At 42.0% G+C, this 26,022-nt stretch overlaps 1 protein-coding gene across 1 annotated transcript in view; it reads right to left on the bottom strand.

Moving 5' to 3' along the window:
- Positions 1-26,022, bottom strand: part of Dnah5 (dynein axonemal heavy chain 5) — a 235,205-nt gene that overhangs the window by 142,399 nt on the left and 66,784 nt on the right. The window contains exons 22-32 of the mRNA XM_021208310.1: positions 22,397-22,530; positions 17,439-17,640; positions 16,421-16,656; positions 12,648-12,866; positions 11,470-11,532; positions 10,990-11,228; positions 9,732-9,972; positions 8,094-8,293; positions 5,967-6,120; positions 3,620-3,783; positions 1,012-1,168 (exon numbers count right to left, since the gene is read on the bottom strand). Of these exons, the coding sequence (XP_021063969.1) occupies positions 1,012-1,168; positions 3,620-3,783; positions 5,967-6,120; positions 8,094-8,293; positions 9,732-9,972; positions 10,990-11,228; positions 11,470-11,532; positions 12,648-12,866; positions 16,421-16,656; positions 17,439-17,640; positions 22,397-22,530 (2,009 nt within the window). The remainder of the gene's footprint in view (positions 1-1,011; positions 1,169-3,619; positions 3,784-5,966; positions 6,121-8,093; positions 8,294-9,731; positions 9,973-10,989; positions 11,229-11,469; positions 11,533-12,647; positions 12,867-16,420; positions 16,657-17,438; positions 17,641-22,396; positions 22,531-26,022) is intronic.

Here is a 26,022-nt window from a genome sequence, read left to right as displayed (position 1 = left end):
CACCTACAGGGTTGCAGCCCCCTGCAGCTCCTTGGGTACTTTCTCTAGCTCCTCCATTGGGGGCCCTGTGTTCCATCCAATCTACCTAATTTCTTAAACAGACACCATATTTGGTCTCCCTGGCAGGCTTTCTTATGCAACCTGTGCTTAACACAAACACAATAATAATTTGGTCCACTTAATAGTGGAGTCTCTGAATAAGATAGATGATCCATTCTCCCTGGAAACAACATAACCAGCTTCATTGTGGCACACAGCAAGGTGCCTGACCATAATGGCTGGCTTCTAACTGCTTTCCATGCAATAGGTCTGGCACCGCATTAAGTGTGCTCTGTAGGCTCCATCTGTCTACTTCTCTGTCTTTTCCATCAGAGCCTGAGTTCCCTGGGGCTGGTTGGGATATTCCCATTCTTAAGCAAAACATCTGGCACATGATAGCTACTCAATAAATTAATCTGTCTGATAGGGTGAATAAATGAATATCACCGAGTTGTTACGAGGCACCAGAGGACTGAACACAACGTCAAAAGGGAGAGGTCATTTCCCCAGGAATTTCGGATACAAGGATGGACTAAAGTGTCTTCTGCACTCTAAGGAAATGTACTCGCCATCAAATTGGATAACCTACACAACTCCTTGATACCATAAACAAAGTAGGCGTATAAAAAAAGAGAGAGAAAAATAATTTAAATTTTGCAATGAGGGCTTTTAGTATAGTCAGGTTAGCTTTGAATTTATGGTAAAGTCCAGGCAAGCCTCAAATTTTCAGTCCTCCTGCCTCAGCTCCTGGTGGTTGTACAATATATTCTTGATCTTATTTAATCTCCATTTTGGACACTAATAAATCATAGAAGCCTAAATTTGGATCTTGGAGTTTGCTTTTAATTACCGACCAAGAGTTAATAACAAGGAAGTAAATCTTTTGCAAACACAGTCTTACAGAAGTACTTGATAGTTGACGGTTAACACTTTGACACAGAGATTACAGGCAGTGATTAACTCTGGGCCGACCTTGTCATGGAACTTGACAGTTTTAATGTTGTCAAACACGTTCAGCAAATGGGCCTGGATGGTGTGGGAGTCCGATGCCTGGCCCAGAATCTCCAGCAGAGCGGGATCGGAGACGAAGAAGAAGCGAGGAAAACACAGCCGTTTCTTCTCCAAGTATCTGGGGGGAAGGACGAAGCTCTGTGAGCATAGGTGCTGACTCCCGGGATGGGAAGAGGAAGGAAGGCCATGCCGCCGTCTGTTTTCCCCAGGCTAATGCTTCAGTGCTGGTTTGTGGTACATTTTATCAAATAGCATGTCATAGTCTAACAGAGAAAGAGTGGGGGCTTCTCAGGGTACGTGGTAGAATTTCTGTATTCTTTTATAAACGTTAACTTCATACACTACGTAAGCTAACATATCATATATTTTCTTCATAGCAAAGAAGATAAAAATGCAGTTTAAGGGTTCATTTGGGATTTTGATTTGCTTTTCAGCACTGCAAAAAGTATCACATCATCTTAGGAAAGACGGGAATATACCCTTTCCTCCAAACAGAAGCAAACTCCATGACAGAGCTCCTGCCTCCCAGAGATATCAAAATCCTTCGACTATCCCTATCCCATCATTTGGGAAACACTTAGACAGGTTGTCCTCTGGGTTCATATGAGGTTTTATGAGCTACTCATGCAAGCCAAGTGACCTGAGTTCCATCCCCTGGACCAACATGGTAGAAGAAAAATAATGCCCAAAAGTTGTACTCTAACATATATAAAGTATACTATGTCATACGCTTACTATGTGCAAAAACACAGACACACACACACACACACACACACAAACACACACACACACACACACATACATCATCATCATCATCATCATCATCATCATCACAATAAATTAAAATATAATTAAAATTAAAAATCAAAAAGCTCATGATTGGGTCGATAGCTCATTGGTATGCTGCTTATGATCTGAGTTAAATGCACAGAGCTCATGCTTTAAAAAAAAAAAAATAGAGGAAATACTTGTCACTCCAATGATAAGGAAAGGAAGACAGCTAGGTCCTTTGGACTCACTGGCCAGCCAGCCAGTGAGAATCATTGTCAAGACATAGGTGAACTGCACCCAAAGGAAGACAGCTGAAGTCGTTCTCTGGCTTTCACACATGGACACCCACATGCACACCAGCTCATGCTTGAACTACACCGTGGTAGGCTAGAGGATACACCATGGAACTTCCCCCAAAGCATCCACTCAAGGACACAGACAGGAAAGAAGCAAAAGCGAATATTTTCCTGGAAACAATGGAGCCTATGAAAGCCGTGCCTAAGTATGGACGGCCCTTCATGTTCCTCCCAGGTAGAACCTCTTTCACTTGACTAAGATCCATTGTGTGTGTGTGGGGGGGGGTGCTCTGATACTACATTCCAATGTATTATCCTCTCCTTTCCTTTGACCTCAACTTCTAATAGCTTTATTATTTCTCAACAGCAAATCTCAAAGCTGGTTTTGAGTCCCAAGGATAAATAAGTGAGCCACAATTATTTTTCAAGTTTGATATTCATCTTTTCTTTACTTCATTAAAATAATTTCAAATGCCACTTGAGGCCCAGTGTTCTTAACCATCACCTATGCTGGTGAGAGCAGCCTGGCTCGTTTCCACAGGGGCTCAACACAAGCTGGCTCGGACTGTCACCAGTCATGAGGCCATGGAGAAGAGCACATGGGCAAAGGACATCTGCCTCCAAGAGTCAGCCAAGAAGACATAATTGTTCAAGTTAAGTTCAGATAAATGTCTGCCATGAGTGTTAATATACACTCAGAACATTACTTTCATCGTGTTTCTAGTTGGTGGTTTTTCTCGGCGTCATGGTTTGCTGTCTCCTCATTATTGAGGTGGTGGCAGCGGTGAGGGCAGAGGTGGGGGCGGTGGCGACTGCTGCTGGTGGTGGTGATGGCCTGGTTGGGTTGTCTGGTTTGAATTTCATTGCTTTTGTTTGGCTTGAATATGTGCATGCGTTTTGTTTGTTTGCTTAGAAGAGTTGGTTTTGGTTTTTTAGTGTTTGTTGTTAGTTTGTGTTGGATGTGCTGGTGTGTGTGTGTGTGTGTGTGTGTGATCGTGCCTAGCTTTAGATTATTTTATTTTAAAACCAGTAAGAGAAAAGCAAGGGAAAACATTATGAGTCTTTGAATTTTCAAAGCCTACCTGCAAGTCTATGGTGGGTACTACTGCACAACACTCATAGCTCTATAATCTCGACTGCTTATCTATATATGCTATTTCATATATAATGAATACAATGGAATATTTCAGTTCTGTATCTATAGATATAGAGGAAGATAAACAAGAAAGATGTCAGAAATGAGGTACAATAATTTTCAAAATGTGTACTATACACAAATGTTTACAAGATTTTACCACCTTAAGAAAATATCTGAAGTCCTCGGTCCCAGTAGCGGGACGCGTGTTACCTGTGAGGCTCCGAATGATAATCCTTATCTGTGCAAGTTTTGTGTGTGAAGCCGCTCCTAGCCAAGGAGCACAAATGCGGCTTTTATCACCTACTCTTTCTATTCTCTTTTCTCTCCACGTTTCTGAGAGCGTAAAAGGAACAACTGAGCTCACCCTGTGAGCGACTTCTGGCAGATTTCCAACTGGTCCAATAAGTGTGGCAGTAGCTGCCCCATGGTCTCATCTCCAACACAGCACTGAACCACATTTGGTATCTCGTGCGCCCGTGTCATGATCTTCACCCAAGACTTATCTATATTGGAAAAGCGCTTGGCTTCCTGTAGGAAGAACACAATGGACACGACTATGGTAGGTCTCAATGATGAAGCATCTTATGTTTCCGGCTGAGTCCATCATTCCAACCAGGGTAGACTAAGCTATATATGTCTGAGGTCCACGCAGACTATTTTATTTAAAGCTTCCTTGTGTCTTTCTTATTATATCATCTCACTTTTTGAATAAGAACTTGTAGCTCAACCCCGGCATTTCCACTATGGTAAGTAAAACAAACAGAAACTGAATGAAAAACTAAAGGTCAGTACAAGACAACTTGGGAAGGAAGACAACTCCCAACTGTTCCCGTGGGTAAGCTCTAAGTAGAGTGAACTTGTTATTTTTTCAAGAGTGCTGCAGGGCATTAGATGGCTTGTATGTCTAGAAAGCAAATACCAAGTCTTTTAAAAACAGTAACACACACGCAGACACGCATGCCCAGTCAAAAGTGTGCAGAGACTAGGTGTCAGTGGAGTGCTCAGCCACAGAAGGGACATCTGTGTCATAGCCCTTTCCCACAAGAAGTATTTCCTAAGGACTGTAAAGGACCAGGAGTTGGAAGCCTAGGATGAAACTGTATCTCCTGAACATGACAGCAGTGAGCATTTACTGACTCACAGCAACTATTGTTGCCTGCAAAAGGCCTGCACGTAATCAAGTCTGTCAACATTATAGTGGGGGGGGGGGGCATGAAGCCCCCACCCTAAGAAGGTGCTATGAACAAGTTGATGGCTTCTGAGGGGGGAAGAGAGTCAAGTTTCTGTAAAGGTGTGGTTTCTGATAGATCACCACGCATCCATGGATGGCTCCACACCCGTGAGTATATAGACAGTATATATTGGACTCAGTGAGTTACTTGTAAAGAGACCAAAAAAAAAAAAAAAAAAAAAAAAAAGAAAGCCGTCTCTCTACTTTCTGGAAGACCGGATGTGTAGCTCAGTGGTAGGGCGGGGTGGGGTATAGGGAACTTTTATCAAAGTATCTATCATGTATATAATTCAAAAAATAAAAAAAAAAAAAAAAAAAAAAAAGAAGGAACAAAAGTTGTATGCAGAGTTGGGCAGCAGATCTGGGAGGAGTTAGGGGAGGAGTGATCAACGAGATCAACACACATTTTATGAATTCTCAAAAAATTAACACAATATTTTTAAATTAACAACACCAAATTGCTTCTAGTATAAAATTGCAAAATATAGACTTTTTAGGATAAAATGGAAGTGCATGTTACATATTATTTTGGTACTGTTTCAATAATTATTCCTCCTTTTCTTCCTTAACAGTTCCTTTATGCCACTAATAATCCTAGACTCACAAACATGAGAGAAAGAAATGTCACTTTAACCCTTAAAATTTGTACGTTAATGTTTCCACTGAAACATGAAAAAGAAAAAGCAAGAATACATAAGTGAACATTTAAATTTTTAGCATATGAACCCATTTCCTGCTGACCAAAAGATAAATGTTCTGCTTTATAAATGGTTAACAGATCTGCCTTCTACAGCTCACCGAAGCAACCAAGGAGAAAGTTTAAGGCCTTTGTGATAACAGTGGACATAGCCATGCTTCTGCAATTCAAATATGAGATTAAATATCCTAACTGTATGAACAAATCAAAGCAGTTAAATAAGATTATTTTAAACTTCAGTTTAAAATGTCTTTTAAAATCTTAAAATATGTCCAATATGTGCATAGTGAGGTAATTACAATTTGATGAGAAAAATACACTCAACATCTCAGAGAAAACGCCTTTTCCTGCAGATTTCCTACCCTCAATTTTACAGAACAGATATAATTAGATGTATTCTATAGTGTGCATTATTTTTAAATGTCAGTAGTAAAAGAACAAATTATCCTACAATTGTCAAGATAACTATCCCATAAATTTACACTGTTCCAAACTCCACCTTCAAATTATCTGAAGTCTCACACAATGACACAGAAATTCATGCTCTGGGTTTTCTGAAGCTCAGTTTCCTATCAGACATCACGGGTTCACAGCATTTTCTCTCTGTAATTACTGCCCTTGTCTTTCCCATAAATCCCCACTTCCTTTAAAAAAAAATAACAGCATCAGAAAGGAGAGCTAAATTGCTAGAATCAAAGGTCCAATGAAGATGAAGGGTGTCTCTGTTCTTAGATGTTTCTCAAATTGAATAACGTGATGAAATCATAAAGAAACTTCCAGAACCTTGGGCAGCTGCTTGGCAATGTCTCCTCCCACGAAGACAGCTTCTAGATAAATCCACAAGTTTTGAACAGTCATCCAGTTCTCAATGATGTCTGTTGAGTTGGAAAGGCACTGCACCCATTTTTGAATCTGGGCTTTGAATGGCATATTGTACCTAAAATAAGAAGCACTCATTTTGATTAGGTTGTTCAAAATAAGAAGACAATTTTTAACTTATACTTTTTAACGTTTACAATGCTGCCGTGTTAGCAAAGTAAACAGGGTCCCACTGAGTGCTTTTAGTTTGGTTTTTTACAACTTGGATCTAACGTATGGATAGCAACAAGAGACAGATAATCTAAAGAAGAAGTCGGGTATAGGACAACTCCACCCAGATTCCAGAGAATTGATATGATATCCAGGATCACAAGATTCTCCCTGCTGAGTTTCTGTGTCCTCTTCCACAGGAGGCGTGAGCTCTCCTTCACTGGTGGCACTCCTAAGATTATCTGTGGGGGCTGGATAACTAATATAAGTTTCAGCTATCATCCTATCTGGGCTCTCTTTAACCTGCTCCTCCCATGTCTCTTCCTAATTTGCTACCCTCCTTTGGCCCAGCCATTCCTGCATGTGCATACATGTATGTTAAAATTTATACTACTGCTGAATCTGTAATACATATACAAGGCCTATAACAAGCAGTCAATAAATACATAATTGAATAAATGTTTCTCACACAAATCAGCAGGGTAGATGTCATCGATTTAAAAAAAAAAAAACAACAAAAAACCTCCTGCAGGTCTAATATAAATCATTGTACTTGATATTTATGCTTTTCCTGTCTCTCAAGTTGTGCTGTCAATCAAATAACCTAACCTTCACACTCGCCAATTATAGTGTATGGCGTCTAAGTTTCTTAGAACAAGTGCTGAACAGTCCAAACTCAACACTACCAAGGATGTGAAGGTTAAATTCTATAGCCTGTATCACTTACTCAGACGTGACAAATAAATGAAACTAACAGGAATTTTATTTAAATAATGTTAAGTACACAGTATTACCTATATTTAAATTATTCATTTACAGATGGTGAATGCCTGAGCTCCCAGTGTTCAGGAGGCAGGGGAAGGAGCATCATTAAGTCCAAGGCCATTCTGGACTTCATAACAATATCCTGTCTCAAAACAGCTATTATTAGACATACACATGAGGTGAAGTTTTAAACCCAGAATGGCACAATACATTCTTATTTTTAAAAATTGTTTATTTATTTTATGTATATGAGTACACTGTAACTATCTTCAGATACACCAGAAGAGGGCATCAGATCTTATTACAGATGGTTGTGAGCCACCATATGGCTGCTGGGAATTGAACACAGGACCTCTGGAAGAGCAGTCAGTGCTCTTAACCACTGAGCCAACTCTCCAGCCCAGCACAATACATTCTTATCCCAGTGATGGCCATACAATCATGATATTTTTGAAATTCTGGTGTACAATAAATTACTTGAGGAAGAGTATGGGGAAGTAGGTTCATTAGAAGTATGAGTCTAGCTGGGCAGTGGTGGAGCACACCTTTAATCCCAGTACTTGGGAAGCAGAGGCAGGCGGATTTCTGAGTTCGAGGCCAGCCTGGTCTACAGAGTGAGTTCTAGGACAGCCAGGGCTACACACAGAGAAACCCTGTCTCAAAAAACAAAAAACAAACAAACAAAAGAAGTATGAGTCTATGGTTTTTGTGTCAACATTGCACTGTGGCACTGCGGCTACAACCAAATGGTCAAACAAAGGTATCAGACTGGTTTCTGACTGTGCCACTGTTCATGCTGTCTTGCTCATCAGTGAAGTATGCACCCAGCTAAGGGCTTCTGGACCATCAGTGTGAGAATAAAGGGGTCATCAAGCCAGATGATTCTAGAACTCAGAGTAGCATCTCCAACTGGAATTTGCATCTTGGTGCCCTGTCAGTTCTGCAGGGGTGTGTGAGTATCAGCAGCAAAGATGGCATGCTCAGAGCAATCCAAGGGGCTTCCTCCAAGTGCCATCCTGTCCAACTGATGCCTCAGAGACATCCCACAAACAGAGAATGGTGCCATAAAGCTGCTGCCACTGTAGAGCTCAAGGAGGAGGGAAGCGGTTTTCCTACCTGTTGCTCAGGAGAGAGCCCAGCAGCATCAAGCTGTCCTCCATGCTGGCGATGACCTCTGAGGTACTGTCTCCTCTCAGGAGGAGTTCCCCACGGGTCTTGAAGCTGCTGAATGCTAATGTTTTGTTGTCCCACTCATTGATCACCTGCCTCAGCTTTTGCTCAATGTCTCTCTCCTTCATGGCGCTGATGCAAATGTCCTGTCAACAGAGTAAGCTCTCGGTTATTCCAGGAAAATTAGGTCTTCATAGTAGTTTAAGTCCACAAGAGCTCCTCTTGTTCATTTCATACGTGTTTAAAGATTCTGTGTTTGCAAATATCAAAGGCAAAGTCATAAACGGTTTGAATGTCTAAAGAAATACAAAGAGAAGGAGAGGAAGATAGAGGCATGTCTAAATAGAACCTTAATTTCTAAAATTTTCCTTCCATGTCAGAAAAAGAAGCGACAATAAAAGATTCAATATCATCTTGCATTTTGCAGTATAATCCCAGGCTTAAGACTCACTGTCCTGATGTCCCTCTCAGGTCCATAAGTGCAGTGTGAGAGGAGAGAAGTGGCAGAAGTGTGAGTTCTTCCTGCTCTCCGGTCACAGTCTCCACCACAGCATCTTCTCCTGGACCCCTGGCTGAACCCCTTCTTACTCTCATTCCCTCTCATAGTGTTCATTTTCTGGGTGAGTTCTTCTCTGTCCCAGTAAATAGCCTTTATATCTCCAGGAGGAACCCACCTATATTTGCTTCCTCGTGTTAACAGTGTGAATGTTTCAACAAAACCACAAGCACAACCTGTGATCCTGCCCAAGTTCAAGCTCCATCTTTGCGCCTATCACCCAGGCTGACTTCTTGCCACATTCATTGTCGGTCTCTGTGATGCACGGGAAGCCCTGTGATCTGTGCAGAGCCCTCAGGAAGGAGGTTGGAGCTCTTCGTTGCCTCACCCTTACTACCTTGTCCCACCTTTCCCATCACGCCCCTCCTTCAACAAATTCTGTCCGGTTTTACTCCCTAAAGATCTCAACTCTTCAGCTTCATGCCCTCTACTCTCTGTCAACAAATCATTCCCTAACCTATCACAGCCTCTGAGTAGGTTTTCCCCCTCACGCCCTTCTTATCCTCGCCTTTTCTGCACACCACTATCAGGTTGATCTTTACAAAATTGCTGTGGAGACCGAAACCAATGGCATCCTCAACACACACTCCACTTCGCTGGCCTCAACAGCTCCTTTCTCTCCTCACCCAGAGCAGGCCACAGAGCCGCCCTCTGGTTCTTCCAATACACTTCACAAATGATGTTCTTCCTGCCTGCCTGGAATGGTTTTATTTGCATATTCACAACCTCTCATCTCCAGAATGCAACTACATTCCTTTCACCCAGACAGACTTGAACCCAGTTAAGACAAGTTCTTTGTCACAGGCTTTCCTGGGGGTTATCAGCATACTTTCCTTCCAGGGCAATTTGACATAGCATATAGCTATGCCTTCATTTGTATAAACAATTACATTATTACATACTATCGAAAAAAGCAAGAATACATCACTATATTTCCAACATAGACCCTTTCCACAGTAACACTCAGTAAATGAGGAGTTGGTGGATGGATAACAGGAATACATTGTTCTACTCCCTATCGATGATACCTCAATTTCCTCCTTGTATTTCAGAAGAGGAGCCTCCATGATATTTCTTAACTTAAAAGTCTCGTTGCCCACATCTAGACTGTGACCAGTGAGAGCGGTGATCCTCTGCCAGTGTCGCTCCACCATGGCATTACTGGCCATGTACTCCAGCAGTGGGCAGCACTCGCTAAAGTCATCAATGGTCTTCTTCAGATCCAGAAAGGCCTGCCAATCCTTCAGGGCCCGAGGCAGCTTCCGACACCTGTGAGGGAAACCAACGGGGAAGGTCACTGAATTATTCACAACCCAGACATTACCAGCTACAACTGTCTCCTCAAATACTACCCCATTTTCAAATTTCATGACAGATGAGCTATATATTAAAATAACCATTCTATAGAAAAATCTTTCTCTAAATCAGAGAATATTGTTTCCAATATTTCATGACATTTGCCTAAATAGAAGTATTCTCTTTAAAGGGTAAGAAGCTTTCTTCAATTCATTTCAACTTCATAACACGAAATTGAGAGCATTCCAAACACAGCACAGCATCGAGTTCCTAGCTGTTGACTCACACACAACCAATGGCCTTCCACTTTCCTTGGGCTCAGCTGTTAAAAAAAAAAAAAAATGCTAGGGAAAAAACTGTTGACCTAAGCTTTTATTTCAGGAAACTACCTAACGTAAAATTCAAATAAGTTTAAGTGCACTACAAACAAAATCATCTTTCTTCCAACTATATAAAAGACCGCTCTCCCACTTAACCAGCTTTGAAGAAGGTAATTCTTTCAGAGTGCACGCAGAGGGGACAACAGCAAAGGGGCAGCTCACAAGGATGATGTAACAGTGACAGGAGACAGAGGCGAGGCACAAGAAGATAGGCATGCCAGGCGATGACACGAGAACTTGAAAGACTCTCACACATGTAAGTTTTATGGGCTGGTAAGAAGGCTCGGAGGGAAAGTGCTTGCAAGCATGAGGTCCTGAGTTCAAACCCCCAGTACCCACATAAAAAGCTGGTCACAGTGGCCAGTGTCTGTAATCCCAGACCTGGGGGGGGGACAGGAAGATCAGAGACTCACTGGCCAGTCACAGCCAATTAGTGAGCTGCACGGTCAGTGAGAACCCCTGTCTCACAGAAAGGTGGGTAATGAACGAGGAAGACAGACACTGGCATGAACCGCTGGCGCCCTTCTCTCAGATACAGGAAAAAAGCCATCTCCCCCAAAATGGATATTAAATCAAGAATTCAGAATCTCTGAGGTTGCAAAATAGTTACCTGTTTTGGAATTCTAAGAGTTCGTTGTTGATTTTTTCAATATTCACATCTGACCAAAGGGTGTCTTGATAGCTATTCACCGCCTCTATGACATTGTTGTACAGGCTGTATATTTTCTGTAGAAGATTTAGCTGCTTCTTTATCTCGAGAAGCTGAGGATACTGCGTAACTGGCAAACCAAAAAGTTCCTCTCCTCCAGTGTAGGTGATGTATTTACGATATATGTTATCGAATTGATTCTGATAAAAAGCGCAAGTGAATTCCATCAGAATGATTTACACGTGGGCTAAAACATTGGCAAATGAGCATGTAGGTACAGTAGTGAGTATATATATCTGAAAATACTTCTAATTGTAGCAACAGTTAAATTAGATTTTAAATGTAAGTACATCTTCAGTCATACAATAGAGTATTTGCCCTCTACATGTACACAGGAAAACAGTCATTGCTTAGGAAGTTTATAGGAATGAAAAGGTTTACCTGGAATATAATAAGCCTGTCGCTGGCTTCCTGGGGCTTCAAGCCACTTGCCATCGGACCATTCTGATGCAGATTAGACATAGGACATAAGACAAAGTGAGGCATCTATACACAAATTTCATGAGATCAACATACTGGGGTATCAAAGTTTCCAGGCATGATGTAAACATGGTAGGACATTGTGTTTATTAATGTTATTTTTAATTTCCAAAAAGGAACTCTGACTGCAGTCCACTTGGGAAGATGTTTCTAGACTGGAAAGCTGAGGACATACCACAGTTTCCAGAGGTTAGGAAATCTTGAGAGTTTTTAAGCATTTATTGTTTGCCTCCTTGATGACACGGACAAGGAAGGAACAGTGGCCATTCTGGGGAAAGCTTACAGTTCTGGTTTTGCAATAAAGCACTACTGAGATTAGCTTGCAGGATCTGCCACTCTAACAGCTCCCTGGAAAAGGAAACATAGTCGACGCAGTCCTGTTCAGTGTTCCTGAATTATGACACCTCAAATAAGTTGCTTTCTGGTTCCTTAGGCATGAGTTGAGTGCAGAGCCTCCTGCCTTTATGAGCTTTCTAGTTTGAAATGCCACCACCCAATAGATTCAAAACTGACCCCACATTTATATTCTTCCTTACTGTTGCATGTGACAGTTGGTCAGAAATGGATCTCATTATATATTTACGCCACAATTCTTGCACTAAAATCGATATATGTAAGTAAATTATGGATACCGGAGGAGCATGGCTCCATTTGCCTTGTCTACCACACTATGCATGTTCACAGTACAAAGGTCAGCACCGACACAGGCTGAGAGTTTAAAGAGTTCATGTGTGTGATGGAAAAAGGGGAACCATGCTTACATTTAAATAGTATCATTCTATACAAACTTAGAAACCATTCTGGTTCTTATTTTAGTTTGATACGGGGACACACTATAGCCCAGGAAGCAACTGAACAACTTCAGAACTTTTCAACCCTCACTTCGTGATAAAATTATATTCTGTATTAACTCTTAAGGGGAGGAATCCAAAAAGAGAAATATGTTTACCCATACAAATATACGATTACTCTTCCTATGAAGTTTTATGGAATTTAACGTACGATTTTTAAACAGGTACATTTTGTGAACCCCATCCGTTCTCCCCTAAATTCTCACAGAGAGAAAGTCAGAGCCATACCAAATCATAGTCCAGGTAAAACTGCTGGCAGTCTTGGAGGAACACCTCCACTGTGCCGATCAGCTCTTTCCGGAAACTGGGCTGCAGAGCGCCTAACTCATTCTGAACATCACTGGCCCGGGACAGCAGCTTCTCCCAGGCATAGCGCAAAGTGTCCACTTTGTCCATCTCTTCCTTGGCTACCAGAAGTCCATACTTGTTAAGGAGGGCATAGGATTCCTACAGACAAGAAGGAAAAGTGCATTCCTGGCAGGCAGACGTGTAAATCCTGATGCAGTCACAAACTGGAGTGGAGAATGGGGGACCAGCATGATGGAGAGACCACCCTAAGGGCTCTAATTCTTCTCCTCATGAACTTTAAGGACCTGCGTGTGCAAGGGAGTCAGCCAGATCCAGTTCTCTCGTCTGTCAAACGAAGGGACTCTGGCTATCTCACAGAATGTCTGAAAATGTCTAAGAGCATCATTTTGAGATGCATTTCAAAACTGTAAAACGTGACACAAAAGTTATTTTTACTAGGTCCCAAAATTGTATTTGGACACTATAAAATTATATTAAGTGAATGAGAAAACATAAAACTTCTAACGTTAGGATAACGAAATAAGACAGCATTTTAATTCAATCTTAGTTTACTTTGTTCAGTAGGAGCAGGGCTGTCTCTGACTCATTTGCCTGCTTCTGTGACCCTTTTCCATATACATATGCATATATATATATATATATATATATATATATATATATATAATTTACATATGTTGCCTCTCATCCAGCCTCAATATGAGGGAATGTACCTAGCATTACTGCAACTTGATATGCCATGTTTGGTTGATATCCCTCTGAGGCCTGTCCCTTCTCTGAGAATGGAGGAGGAGTGGACAGGGACTGGGAGAAGAGGGGGGAGGGAAGAGGCAGTTGGATGTCATAAATGAGAGAAGAATAAATTTAAAAATAATAAAAAAGAATGCCTGACAGTCGGACACAAGAAAGTGTTTTTCAAACAAAGCTTGAGTCAAGTCTTTGCTCTCAGAATGAAAAATATTTGAACTAAAAAGATTAATATAACAGGTTATCCAGTCCCACATGTTCATATCTAAAATGGGGGGAGATAGTAGAAGAGCTGGAAAGGTGGAAATGGTGTAAATACTAAACAAAAACAAAAAAAATTAAATTCAGATAACCAAAGTTAGTAATTCTTTTCTCCTTTGTTTTATTCTTTATATAACTTTATGTGTATACTCATTGTACGTGGTTCTGTGCTACACACACAAGGATATCTTCATATAATGATACATAAGCTCAGAAAGACAAATATTGTGTGTTCTCTCTCATCTGTGGCTCCTAGGCCTTACATAGATCCATATAATTATGTGTGTACAGCGTGAAGGGGAAAGCGTAATGTCTGGGGAAACCAGAGGACTGAAGAGGGGCAAGAAAATGAGCCGAGGGATGTGGGTGGGGCATATGCTCAAAGTTTGTTTTCCTAAGAACCCACTTCCCCTGAGTACCCTTGACTTCTTCTCCACCACCCTCCTCCCCACGCGGATCTGATGTTTGACTGACAGTTTCGAGGTAGAGGAGAACAGATTTAGGCAAGCATAACCCGTGCCTTTGTCCTGCCCTCCTCTCTGCTTCAGTATAAACAGGAACAGAGCAACAGACAAACCTACAGCCGGGAGACCAGCATGGGACACTACATCACAACTTTCAAATAAGACGGTTGACTCTGCTATTGTCTTAACCCTCAGGTGGGAATAAATGCGCTACCTTCAGACTCAAGAGACCCCCCCCCCAATATCACACAGATAAGGGGCCATTTGCTTTGATAATTGCAGTCCCAAGAAGATGATAGGTCATGTGATTATCTTTAGATGGAAGAATGTGGATATGCCACCATGGTGTGTACCACTGTCGTGATAATATGAAACCTCTCAAAATTTAAAGTGAGATGAAAGAAATTAAAAAATGGAATCTCTCTTCACCATGAAAGTGTAAGACCAGACACTTGAATTAAGTCTTATAGGAGGTAATGTTCTTTTTTTTTTTTTTTTTTTTTTTTTTGGTTTTGATTTTGGCTTTGGTTTTTTGAGACAGGGTTTCTCTGTGTAGCCCTGGCTGTCCTGGAACTCACTCTGTAGACCAGGCTGGCCTCCAACTTAGGAATCTGCCTGCCTCTGCCTCCCAAGTGCTGGGATTAAAGGTGTGAGCCACCACTGCCTGGCAGGAGGCAATGTTTTTACATCTGGATTTTTTTAAGATTTATTTATTTTTAACTTCATGTGTGTGAAGTTTGCCTGCATGAGTTTTAACTGCACCTTAATACAAGCAGTATCAGAGGAGACCAGAAAATGGCAGTGGGACTGACAGAAGATCCCCTGGAACTGGAGAACCTAGGGGGTCTGAGCATTTATTATGTGGGTGCTGGGAACTGAACCTGAGTCCTCTGCAAGGTAGCAAGCACCCTTAACCACAGAGCCCCGTCTCCAGCCCCTTAAGTCTGCACTTTTAACACCAGTTACATTTAACTACAATTACATTCATACATTTAAAATGATAAATGCAGTGACCCACTTTTAATAAGGCCTTTCAACAGGACTAATCACTGCAGTGTAATAAAACAAAAGTCGGGGATGGGGGGGTCTGGGGGCTCATGGGTAAACCACACGTCATGCAAGCATGAGCAACAGAGTTTGGGTCCCTAGCATGCACCATAGAAAATCCAGACATAGTGGTAAGTGTCTATAATCCCTGGGTTGGGGGCTGAGACAGGAAAATAAGAGTCACACTGACTACCAGTCTGCTTAAAATGGAGTGGTGCAAGGTCAATGAGAAACTATACCTCAAGAAATAAGGCAGAGAGACATGATGGAGGAAGATATTTTGACATGAAACTCGGGCTTCTGCATGCATGCACATGGGCTGCCACACACATGTGCACAGAGTCATATCAGAGAAAGAGAGTAATTTTATGCTAATTACATTGTATTATACGACTTCTTTGACCTGTTTCTTTATGTAGAAGTAGAGCTTTGTAACTGTAGGGTGAACACACACAAGCCTATGTGCTGTAACCATGGGATGAGCACACACAAGCCTGGGCTCTATAACTGTGGAATGAGCACACACATGCCTGTGTGATGTAACCATGGGATGAGCACACACAAGCCTGGGTGCTGTAACCGTGGGGTAAGCACACGCATACCCGGGTACTACTAGGCTGAAAGCATATAGCGAACTCCAACTGACCCCCTGGGATTCCCATCCCCTGCTGCTGAGTGTTGATGTTAGAGACTGCCGCTGCCTCTTCTAGAAAACTGCACTGGATGAAAGGGAGCCTCCTTATGGCAATGACCCACTAACTCAGAGTCACAAGGAACAGAATCTCAGGCCTCTGGAAGGATATAACTGTGTGACAGGATTTGTTCCACAGAGCTCCCCCATCCACCCCCGTGGTATAAGGCTGAAGATGGGCTACAGCTGAGATGCCACCGTCACTTAGCTTCTCTCTCATTGTCTTTTTCTTCTTCCATTACTCCCCTTGCCCCTGAAGCATCCATCCATAAATCATCGACCAGGAACACAAGCCTGGCTCCTGGGCACATAAAGGAGAGTAACTAGAACCTAAAACATCCCCCCACAAAGGGTGGCCTCCGTGCTGAAATGGCTGCTTTTAGCTTTAATGCCCACTTGCTGTTCCACCACAGACCCATTAACGCTCCTGCTGATGGCATCCAAGGTGTGAAAACCTTTCTGTGACAGACAAGCTGCCCCTCTACCTCAATGGGTCCCACTTGGAAGTCGGTGGAGATCTGCTGTTCCCTGATCTCCTTCAGCGCCGCCATTGCTATCCGAATATCATCCAAGTCCTTGATCGGCCGGCTCAGTTTCTTCTGGGATTCTTCGACAACTGCAAGAATGTTCTCCATCTCAGCCCTGTACTTCCTGTTGCAATGACGCCCTATGACCGACATCCAGGCTTTTGTCTCTGCGGTCAGGGAAAACTTCAAATCGGCTGTAAAGGCAAAGCAAACGCAGGTCAGTCTGGGAACCTTGAACAGATGTCAAAAAGGCACACTGTGTTGTAAATACTGTGAGGTTAGAAATATGTGAAAGTAGAATTTGAAAATGGGTTTCCAGGCTGGGGGTACAGCTTAGTCTGTGAGAGCATTTGATGTGCCCTTAACAGAGCTGAAACCTGTCAAGCTTGAGGTTGAGCGAGAAGTCCTATCTATCTCAAGGGAATAAAATGGAGATCAGTCCCACAGGACACCTGATGCCCTCTGGCCTCTATGTATGCACATGAATACACCACACAGACAAATACTACACACAAAGAAAGTGTCTTAATCATTAAAACTCATCCATCATATAAATCTTATTTTTACCATAAAATTTATTTTATAACATTTATAAATGTTGTAAAATAACATTTTGAAATACACAGAGAGAGAGAGAGAGACAATGTATAAACATGCATGTATGAGATAAGCTTCAAATATTTGGTATTGTTTCTTAAAACAGCTAAGTCCTAATTCTAGCTACGACAGACTCATCCCCTTTCTCTAAACTACCCCTTACTTTCAAGGTAAGCAGCAAAGGGTTAAGATAGACCAAAATTAATAATTATGCAGATGGGAACTAAAAACAAATACACAACTTGGGCTTAAATCTTGAAGTTTATAAAAGAAATCTAATCCTGAAGAAAACTAGAACTCTCTAGAATTCTAATTTAGATAAAGAGACAGAGTCAATGCTGCTGAACTTACATGGAGGTCTGAGAGTCAACTGACCAACCTGTGTATAGAGCAATGGAACCCACACAGATGTATTCAGGCTCTGCATTAATTTCCTGCTCCAGTCTTTGAAAATAAAGAATCCTGGACTCAAATTCAGAAAGCAACGGGTTTTGTGCAATAAATGTCATGATGGTGTCTTCTTTCTCCTTCTGCCAAATGTGATTGTAGCGTTTGAAGCGGTCCATGGATGTGATAACTTCCTGGAATAGAAATGATAGATCTGTGTAGAAAAGGAAGAGTCTGAAATGGCGTGGTGACGCAACTGAGGACTGGATCATTTGATAATTACCACCAAGTGCTAGCGATGGTTAGTTAGTTATGTGGGATGAAATGGAAAAGCCATGGAAATAAGCAATGACATCAACAGTAAGTGGGGGGGGGGGGGGACTAGCATCTTGTCATCCCTAGTCTAAAGGGAGAAGAAAGAACTGTATAGAAACTAGAAGGAAAGAAAGTTGGCCATTGGCAACAGGAATATCTTAGTTAGAGGCTGACCTTAGGCTAAAAAGAACAAGCAAGGTGTTCCATCAGGAAGCACAGGAGTAAAATCCTGTGGGTCCTTCTTTTTCTCCTCGAGTCTCCTCCACAGATGGTTAGATTCACCACTACATTAAAGAAGACTGGGATCTGTATATTTCTTTCCTATAGTTGATAATACAAATTAAGAAATACCACCAATTTTTTGTTGTTGTTGCTAGCCCCAGGTCATTAAAACTCGTGTGTCTCATCCTTAGATTTTCATGAGAATGACTGGTTATATTCAGAGAAAGCACTGGACTTTACTTTGTGGCAATTAGTTTTTATAATCAATTCTATTGGATTTAGGACCCCCTAAAAGACACATTTTTTTTTTGGACAGGTCTGTGAGGAAATGTCTGAGAGGTTTAACTGGGGAGAGGAATCCCACCCTGAATAGGAATCCCACTATTCTGTGGGCTGGGAGTCCTGGGTTGAATGAAAATGAAGGAAAAGAGAAGACATGTTGAGCACCAGCACTCAACTCTCAGAGCCTCCTGACTACAGATCCACTGTGACGAGCAGCCTCGTGCTGCTGCTACCATGCCTTCTCTGCCATTGGTGATATTTCTTAATTTGTGGTAACAACTGTAGTGAAGAAATATACAGATCCCTGTCTTCTTTAATGTAGTGGTGAGTCTAACCAATGAGGATCTGTGGAGGAGACTGGAGGAGAGAAAGAAGGACTGTGCTCTTCGACTGTGAGAAAAGTAAGTCCATCCTTCCTTAAGGTTCTGTTGCAGGGCACCTCCTCACAGCCAGGAGCAGTAACTAACATCTCCTCACATCTCCTCACAGCCCAGTGCAGTAGCTAACATCTCCTCATATCTCCTCACATCTCCTCACATCTCCTCACATCTCCTTACATTTCCTCACATCTCCTCACACCTCCTCACATCTCCTCACATCTCCTCACATCTCCTCACAGCCGAGTGCAGTAACTAACACAAACGCTCGCTGACTTACTCTGCCGTGTTCACTATAATTACTAAGGCATCTGAAAATGTATCTAATTATTGCCATAGACTACTTTCCCCCTATCCTATAGTACAACACCGATAAACTAAGCACTAGATAAATAATTGTTGAAGGTGGGAACACTGTCCCTGGAGGGGAGCTAAACACAGGATCTTCAAAATGCTAAGAACAAAAGATTAAATATGAATAAATGCAAAGACGTGTCATTCCCTGGGGAATACATTAAGCACACTTTAACAACATTTTTTTTCATCTTATTATAGCAACAGCAGCTTTTCTGGTACTTTCAAACAAATGTAGCTCATTCTATTAAAAAAAACAGCCTCAGAAAACATGTACTTACTAAACAACTACTTGCTCAACACTGAGAAACACTTAAGAGTCAACGGTTTAATAAATGTGTGTGTCACAAAAGACAACTTCCTGAACAGAACACTAATAGCACAGGAATTGAGATCAACAATTAATAAAAAGGATCTCATGAAACTTAAGAGCTTCTAGAAATCAAAGGACACGGTCAATAAGGATAAAACAGGAGCCTACAGAACGGGATCTTCATCAACCTTACATCCATCAGAGGGCTGATATCCAAAACATACAAAGAACTGAAGAAACTAGATATCAACAAACCAAAGAATCCAATTAAAAATGGGGTTCAGAGCTGCACAGAGAATTCTGGTCAGAAGACTCACTAATGGCTTAAAAGCACTTAAAGAAACATTCAACATTCTTAGTCATCAGGAAATGCAAATCAAAATGACTCTGAGACTCCATCTTACACCCATCAGAATGGCTTAGATCAAAAACTCAACTGACAGCTCATGCTGGAAAGGATGTGGAGCAAGGGGAACACTCCTCCATTGCTAGTGGGAGTGCAAACTTGTACGACCACTTTGAAAATGAATTTGATGGTTCCTCAGAAAACGGAGAATAGTTCTACCTCTAGACCCAGTCATACAACTCCTACATATACCCAAAAGATGCTCCACGATACCACGAAGACACTTGACCAACTATGTTCAGAGCAACTTTATTCGAAGTAGCCACAAAGTAGAAACAACCTAAATGCCCTTCAACTAAAGAATGGATAAAGAAAATGTGGTACATTTATACAGTGGAATATCACTCAACTATTAAAAACAACATCATAAAATTTTTCATGCAAATGAACAGATTTAGAAAATATAATCCTGAGTGAGGTAACCCAGACCCAGAAAGACAGGTAAGGTGTGTACTCGCTTATAAGTGGATATTAGCCATAAAGTATTGGATAACCATGCTATAATCCACAAACCCAAAGAAGCTAAGTAACAAGGAGGGCTCAGGGAGGATGCTTAAATCTCACTGAGAAGGGGAATTAAAATAGACATTGAAAGTGGATGGAGGGTGGGAACTGGGTGGGAGAAAGGGTAAGGAATGGAACAGGAGGGAACAAGTGTGTGAGCAGAGAGAACTGGGAGAGAGCATTGGAATAGATGGAGGGGGGCATTCCTAGGATGAGCTAGAAACCTAGGACGAAGGAAATTTCCGGGAATCTATGAGCGTAAGCCTAGCTAAGCTTCCTAGCGATCAGCAATAAACCTGAAACAGCTATGCCTTGTAACTAGGCAAGACTTCCAACAGAGAGATAAGGACACCAACCCAGCCACAAAACCTTAGTCCCATAATTTTTCCTGCCTACAAGAATAAAGAGGGAGCAGACACTGAGGGACCAATCAACAAATGTTGGCCCAACTTGAGACCCACACCCTAAGAGGGAGCCCACTGTTGACACTATTAATGATATTCTGCTGGAGTTGCAGACAGGAGCCTAGCCTAACTGTCCTCTGAGAGCTTACAGCCAGCAGCAGCCAATGGACACAGATGCAAAAACCCACAGCCAAACATAAAGTGGGCTTGGGAATCTTCTGGAAGAGTGGGGGGGGGGGGAGGATTGAAGAAGCCAGAGAAGTAAAGGACGGCATCAGAAAATCTACAGAATCAGCAAACCACAGGGGCTCCCAGAGACGGAGCTGCCAACCAGAGCGCATGCACAGGACAGACCTAGGCCCTCTGCACATATGTAACAGATGTGCAGCTTGGTCCTCATGAGGGACTCCTGGCAGCAGGAGCAGGGGCTGTCTCTGACTCTGCTGCCTGCCTTTGGATCCCTTTCCCCTAACTAGCTGCCTTGTCCAGCCTCGACAGAAAAAGAGGCGCCTAGCCCTACTGCAACTTGGTATGTCAAGTTGGTTTGATATCCATGGGAGGTCTCCCCTTCTCTGAGGAAAACAGGATGGGTGAGGGGAGAAGGAAGGGGAGAGTTAGGGACGGGGAGGAGAGGAGGGAGGAGAAGGTGTGATCGTGATGTAAATTCATTCATTCGTTCATTCATTCATTCATCAAAAAACAAATGTGTGCACAGCCTTTAAACAAAGCCTGATTTTGGTATCTTAAGTCTTTTTACCTACAAGGGCAAATTTGTCTGCATACAAAAGGAAAATTGAAGTGGGGTTGAGGAAGCAAGTTGGAAAAAAAAAATGAGCTGGCTTTACAGACAGCCAGTATGAGCTCATATCGATGGTAGTAATTTTTTAATACTCTATTTTCTCTGAATTCCATGTGGGGATATATGTATAAATTTTCCTCTGATGATTTGTGGATTTGCCTACCCACATATAAGAAAGTGGGAATACATCATCTACTGGCCAGGAGGTCGTTCCTGGTATGGGAACTCGGAAACTCTGAGTGAGATGACTCAGTGGGACGAGTGCCTGCCCCTGCTGTTTAAGCAGGAGTCCTGAGTTTGTATCCCCAGTATCTGCAGAAAGCCTGGTACAGCAGACACCTCCATAATCCTAGCCATAGGTGTGCACTACGAGGAAAATCCAAGGAATTTGTCAGCTAGCCAGTCAACCCTTGCCAAAGTGGGGGGAACTGGAGAAGGTGAGTCTCTGCTTTAATGAGAAACTCAAAAATAAGGTGGGAAGCAATAAAGGAAGCCATAGCAACCTGTAACCTCTACATGTGCACATACAGGCAAGTGTGCCCATACAAACACATGGACGGACACACACACACACACACACACACACACACACACACACACAGACTGCACACCTTATCCTGTTTTACTCTTGGAAGGAGGAGAACTGGGAAACTGTCACCTCCGTCTGAATTGTGGGTTTGAACAGAACAGATTTTTTTTTTTAAGTTAGACTCATTTATGGGAACAAACAAGGAGAGAGACATTAACCAGAACAGGAGACAAAGCAGGGAGTTCACAGCTCTCTTCCCATTGCATTCTAAATTAAAGGGTCTTCAGGTAACACACATTCACTGAACACAGACCAGACGCCTCTCATTGCTTGGGGACATTGTCAGGGGTGAAATCGGGCTACATGCAGGGTGAGCTTATGATGGAATCTATGCAAGCACACGCTTGGCAGGCCCGGGCCTGTAACAGCCTCATGACACACATACCTTCTTGGTGGAGCTGATGACAGTGCTGAGCACAGATACCAACTTTACAATCTCTTTGTTGTCAGAAATATTCTTATAGTAATTCTGGGTTTGCACCGGAATGGGCAAGTTTATGGATGCTATCTCCAGAGTTTCTAAAGCCGAAGAGGAAAACAAATATACATACGTTAGTATCAACAGTCTACAGACCATATTTTGGAAAAAAAAAGTATAGGTTTCCATAATGATAAAGATACGTAAAATCTGCATAAAAAAACAATGAAAGGGGTAGAGGAAGTTGACAACCTTAACTGGTTTTGGTACCAATAAAATTAATTAACGTGTGCAACCATCCAAAAAGCATTCCTTCAAGAAGAAATGCTGGGTCTCAATGGTGCAAGTTCTGCATGCTGGGACGCACCTGCGGACCTCATCGTTTCCTCTCTAGCTGTGCGACAGCCTTAAACAACGGCAGTCTTGCAATGTCAGAGCTGGGAAACCTGCAGCCCAGCAGTCCATGCTGGGGAGAGATTTGGGTCTCCTTGTGGCAAATTTTGAAGAACTGATACTAACCCCCATGGCTGGGAGCTCCCTGCACGAACTGGACCCAAAGAATTGATCTTCGTCTAACCCGAGTCAGGGCTTCACTGAATGGGGCAAGGGAAAGCTTTAGCCACACGGGGTTATTTGTCCAAAGAAAGAAAAGACATTTACACAATTGCCCCAGTCACTTAACTTTGTCAGTATTTAAGACAATGGCGTTAGTTTGTGGTGAAGAAAATTGAGGTCAGTAGGGTTAGTTTGGGATGAAGAAAGAGCAACCTCAGCATGGACAATGACACACACACACACACACACACACACACACACACACACACACACACACACACGAGCTGTGAGCCTGCCCAGGAAGGAGAGGGAAGTGCCCAGTCTTCATCTCTGCCTAACACAGAGGCTGTCATAACCATTAGGTAAAGCTTGAGTAGTGATCCTGCTTCTCCTGCACAGAGTCCCTAAGCAAAGGATGAAACTTCTGTGCTCAAATCAGTAAGAGAAATCTCCACAGACTTTTCTTAGCTGGCCTCTAAGCAGCCAGACAGTACCGCAGCTGATGCTGCACACAATATGGATTTTTACAGAATTCATCCAGGCTGGTCAGAGCTGGTCCATAACATTCTTCTGCTGCTTGGCTAGATTTTGGTTGTGTTGTATTTTTATGTTTTGGTTGGTTGGTTGGTTGGTTGGTTGGGTTTTTATTTTTATTTTTATTTTGTTTTGTTTTGTTTTGTTTTGTTTTAAGTGTTGTGATTCAGCACTCCGATTTTCTTTTTTCTATTCTAATTTGGGGGGGGGGGAGGTTGAGACAGGGTTTCTCTGTNTAGCCCTGGCTGTCCTNGAACTCACTNTGTAGACCAGACTGGCCTCGAACTCAGAAATCCACCTGCCTCTGCCTCCCAAGTGCTGGGATTAAAGGCGTGTGCCACCACTGCCCAGCACTATTCTAAATTTTATTGTACCTCAATCCCAAGAGTTTCTCCTCTCTTATTAATTTTTAATTTATTTTTAATTTTTATTTATTTAGCTTTTATTAATTATACATACTTTCTTCCCTCCCCAACATTGCCCAGATCCTTCCCATCTCTCTACCCTCTGAACTTTATGTTCTTTCTCTCTTAAAAAAAAAAAAAAAAACGAAAAACAAAAACCCAGAATCTAAACAACTAAGTAAAAGCCCAATAAGACAAAATATGCCAAAACAAGAGAAAGATTACACAACACACGCACAACACACACATACACACACACAACACACACAACATATACATATACAACACAAACACACACACACATATGCAACACACACATGCACCCAGTATTCATTTTGTGTTGGCCAACTACTCCAAGCATGGGGTCTGTCCTGAATTGTGATTTATAGAGCCATTGATACTCCATCGGGAGAAACTGATTTTCCCTCTCCTGGCAGATATCAATTGCAAATAGCTTCTTGGTTAGTGGTTGGACACTGTCCACTCAGTTGTCTCAGTGCCGGGACCTTGTTCATTGTGGACCTGTGCAGGCCTGGTGTGTACTGCCACCATCTCTGTGAGCTCATATGTGCATCATCCTGTTGTGTGATCAGAGTGACATGCCTTGTGGAATTTAAATCCTTTTAAAATTGAAATGTACCACAAATTGATGTACAGATTCAGCACATCCCTATTTAGACATTTCAACTAATTTTTTTTTCATAGAAACTAACAAGCTGGTCTTAAAATTCATACAGAAACATGATGGATCCAGCACATTTTAAGTGAGTTTGGGAAAATATCAAAATGGTACAGGACTCACGGTTCTTGACTTCGCTCTTCCCAGAGGAGTCAGAGATAGAGTGGGGGTGAAGTGGAGGTTATATTCCTCACTCGGGGGGCTCTGCTACCACGCAGGCTAATGACTGTGGCCACCCATGTCCTACAGGCAGCCTTTATTATATGCCCTGAGTCACCCAAAAAATAATGCTATGCGGGGGCTGGGGGGTTGTTGGCATCGCTTTCGAGGAAGAAAGAGTTTAATGGGAATGGAATGAGAAAGAATAATGAGACAGAAATTTAAACAAAAAATAATATAGGTATATGAAATTTTAAAACAATAAATAAGTAATTTTTAAAAGCTTACTACAGAGCTATAGCAGTAAAGACAGTGTCACACTAGAATTAGCAAGACCTCAGATTAATGGGACAAAACCAGAAGTCCAGAAATAAGCATTTGGATTTACACTCGTGTTTAATTGAGTTTCAACACAGGTTTCAAGAAAATTCAATTATAGAAAAAATGACTTCTTAGCTTAACAGTGGTAGTACCAGTATACACCCACTTTGAAAATAATGACTTTAAACTCCAATCTTATTGAAAGTGAATCGCAGACCAAAATGCAAATGCTAAGCTATACAACTTTAAAAGAGTGCAAAGTTTCCCAACCTTAGGCCAAGCAATTGTTTCTTAGATGCACAGTGAGAATACAGCTGAGCAGAACTTAAAAATCAACTTTGATTCTCCAAAAGATATCAGTAAGAAGCTGAGAACAAATCTGTAACAGAAAACTTTTATAATTTTATTCAGAACATAGAAAAATCTCACAGATAATTGAATAAGTTACGCAAGGTTGAAGAATATGAAAATATTAGATATTGCTCCAAATAATGCACAGATGACCAGAAACCACATGAAAGGGTACTGAGAGTCACTTGCCACTGCAGAAATTCATACTAAAAATACAATGAGACACTGCTCTGTACCTATGACAATGGCTATAAACAAAACGCAGGTGAGAATGTGACAAGTGACAATGGAGAGAAAAAGCAGTAAACCCCTCCTGCATTGCCAGTGGCAGGAGCAAATGGTGTCCTACCTTCCAAAGGTTGTGTGGCCTTCCTTTCGGTGTTAAACACAATCTCACCATAAAGCCCAGCAATCCTCACTCCTCCAATGCTGGTGGGATTGCAGGCTTGTACAACCACTCTGGAAGTCAGTCTGGCGGTTCCTCAGAAAACTGGACACAGTACTACCGGAGGACCCAGCAATACCTCTTCTGGGCATATACCCAGAAGATCTTCCAACTGGTAATAAGGACACATGCTCCACTATGTTCA

The sequence above is a fragment of the Mus pahari genome, chromosome 11, assembly GCF_900095145.1.
Source record: "Mus pahari chromosome 11, PAHARI_EIJ_v1.1, whole genome shotgun sequence".
Lineage (NCBI taxonomy): Eukaryota > Metazoa > Chordata > Mammalia > Rodentia > Muridae > Mus > Mus pahari.
This window is presented reverse-complemented; position numbering and strand designations above follow the sequence as displayed.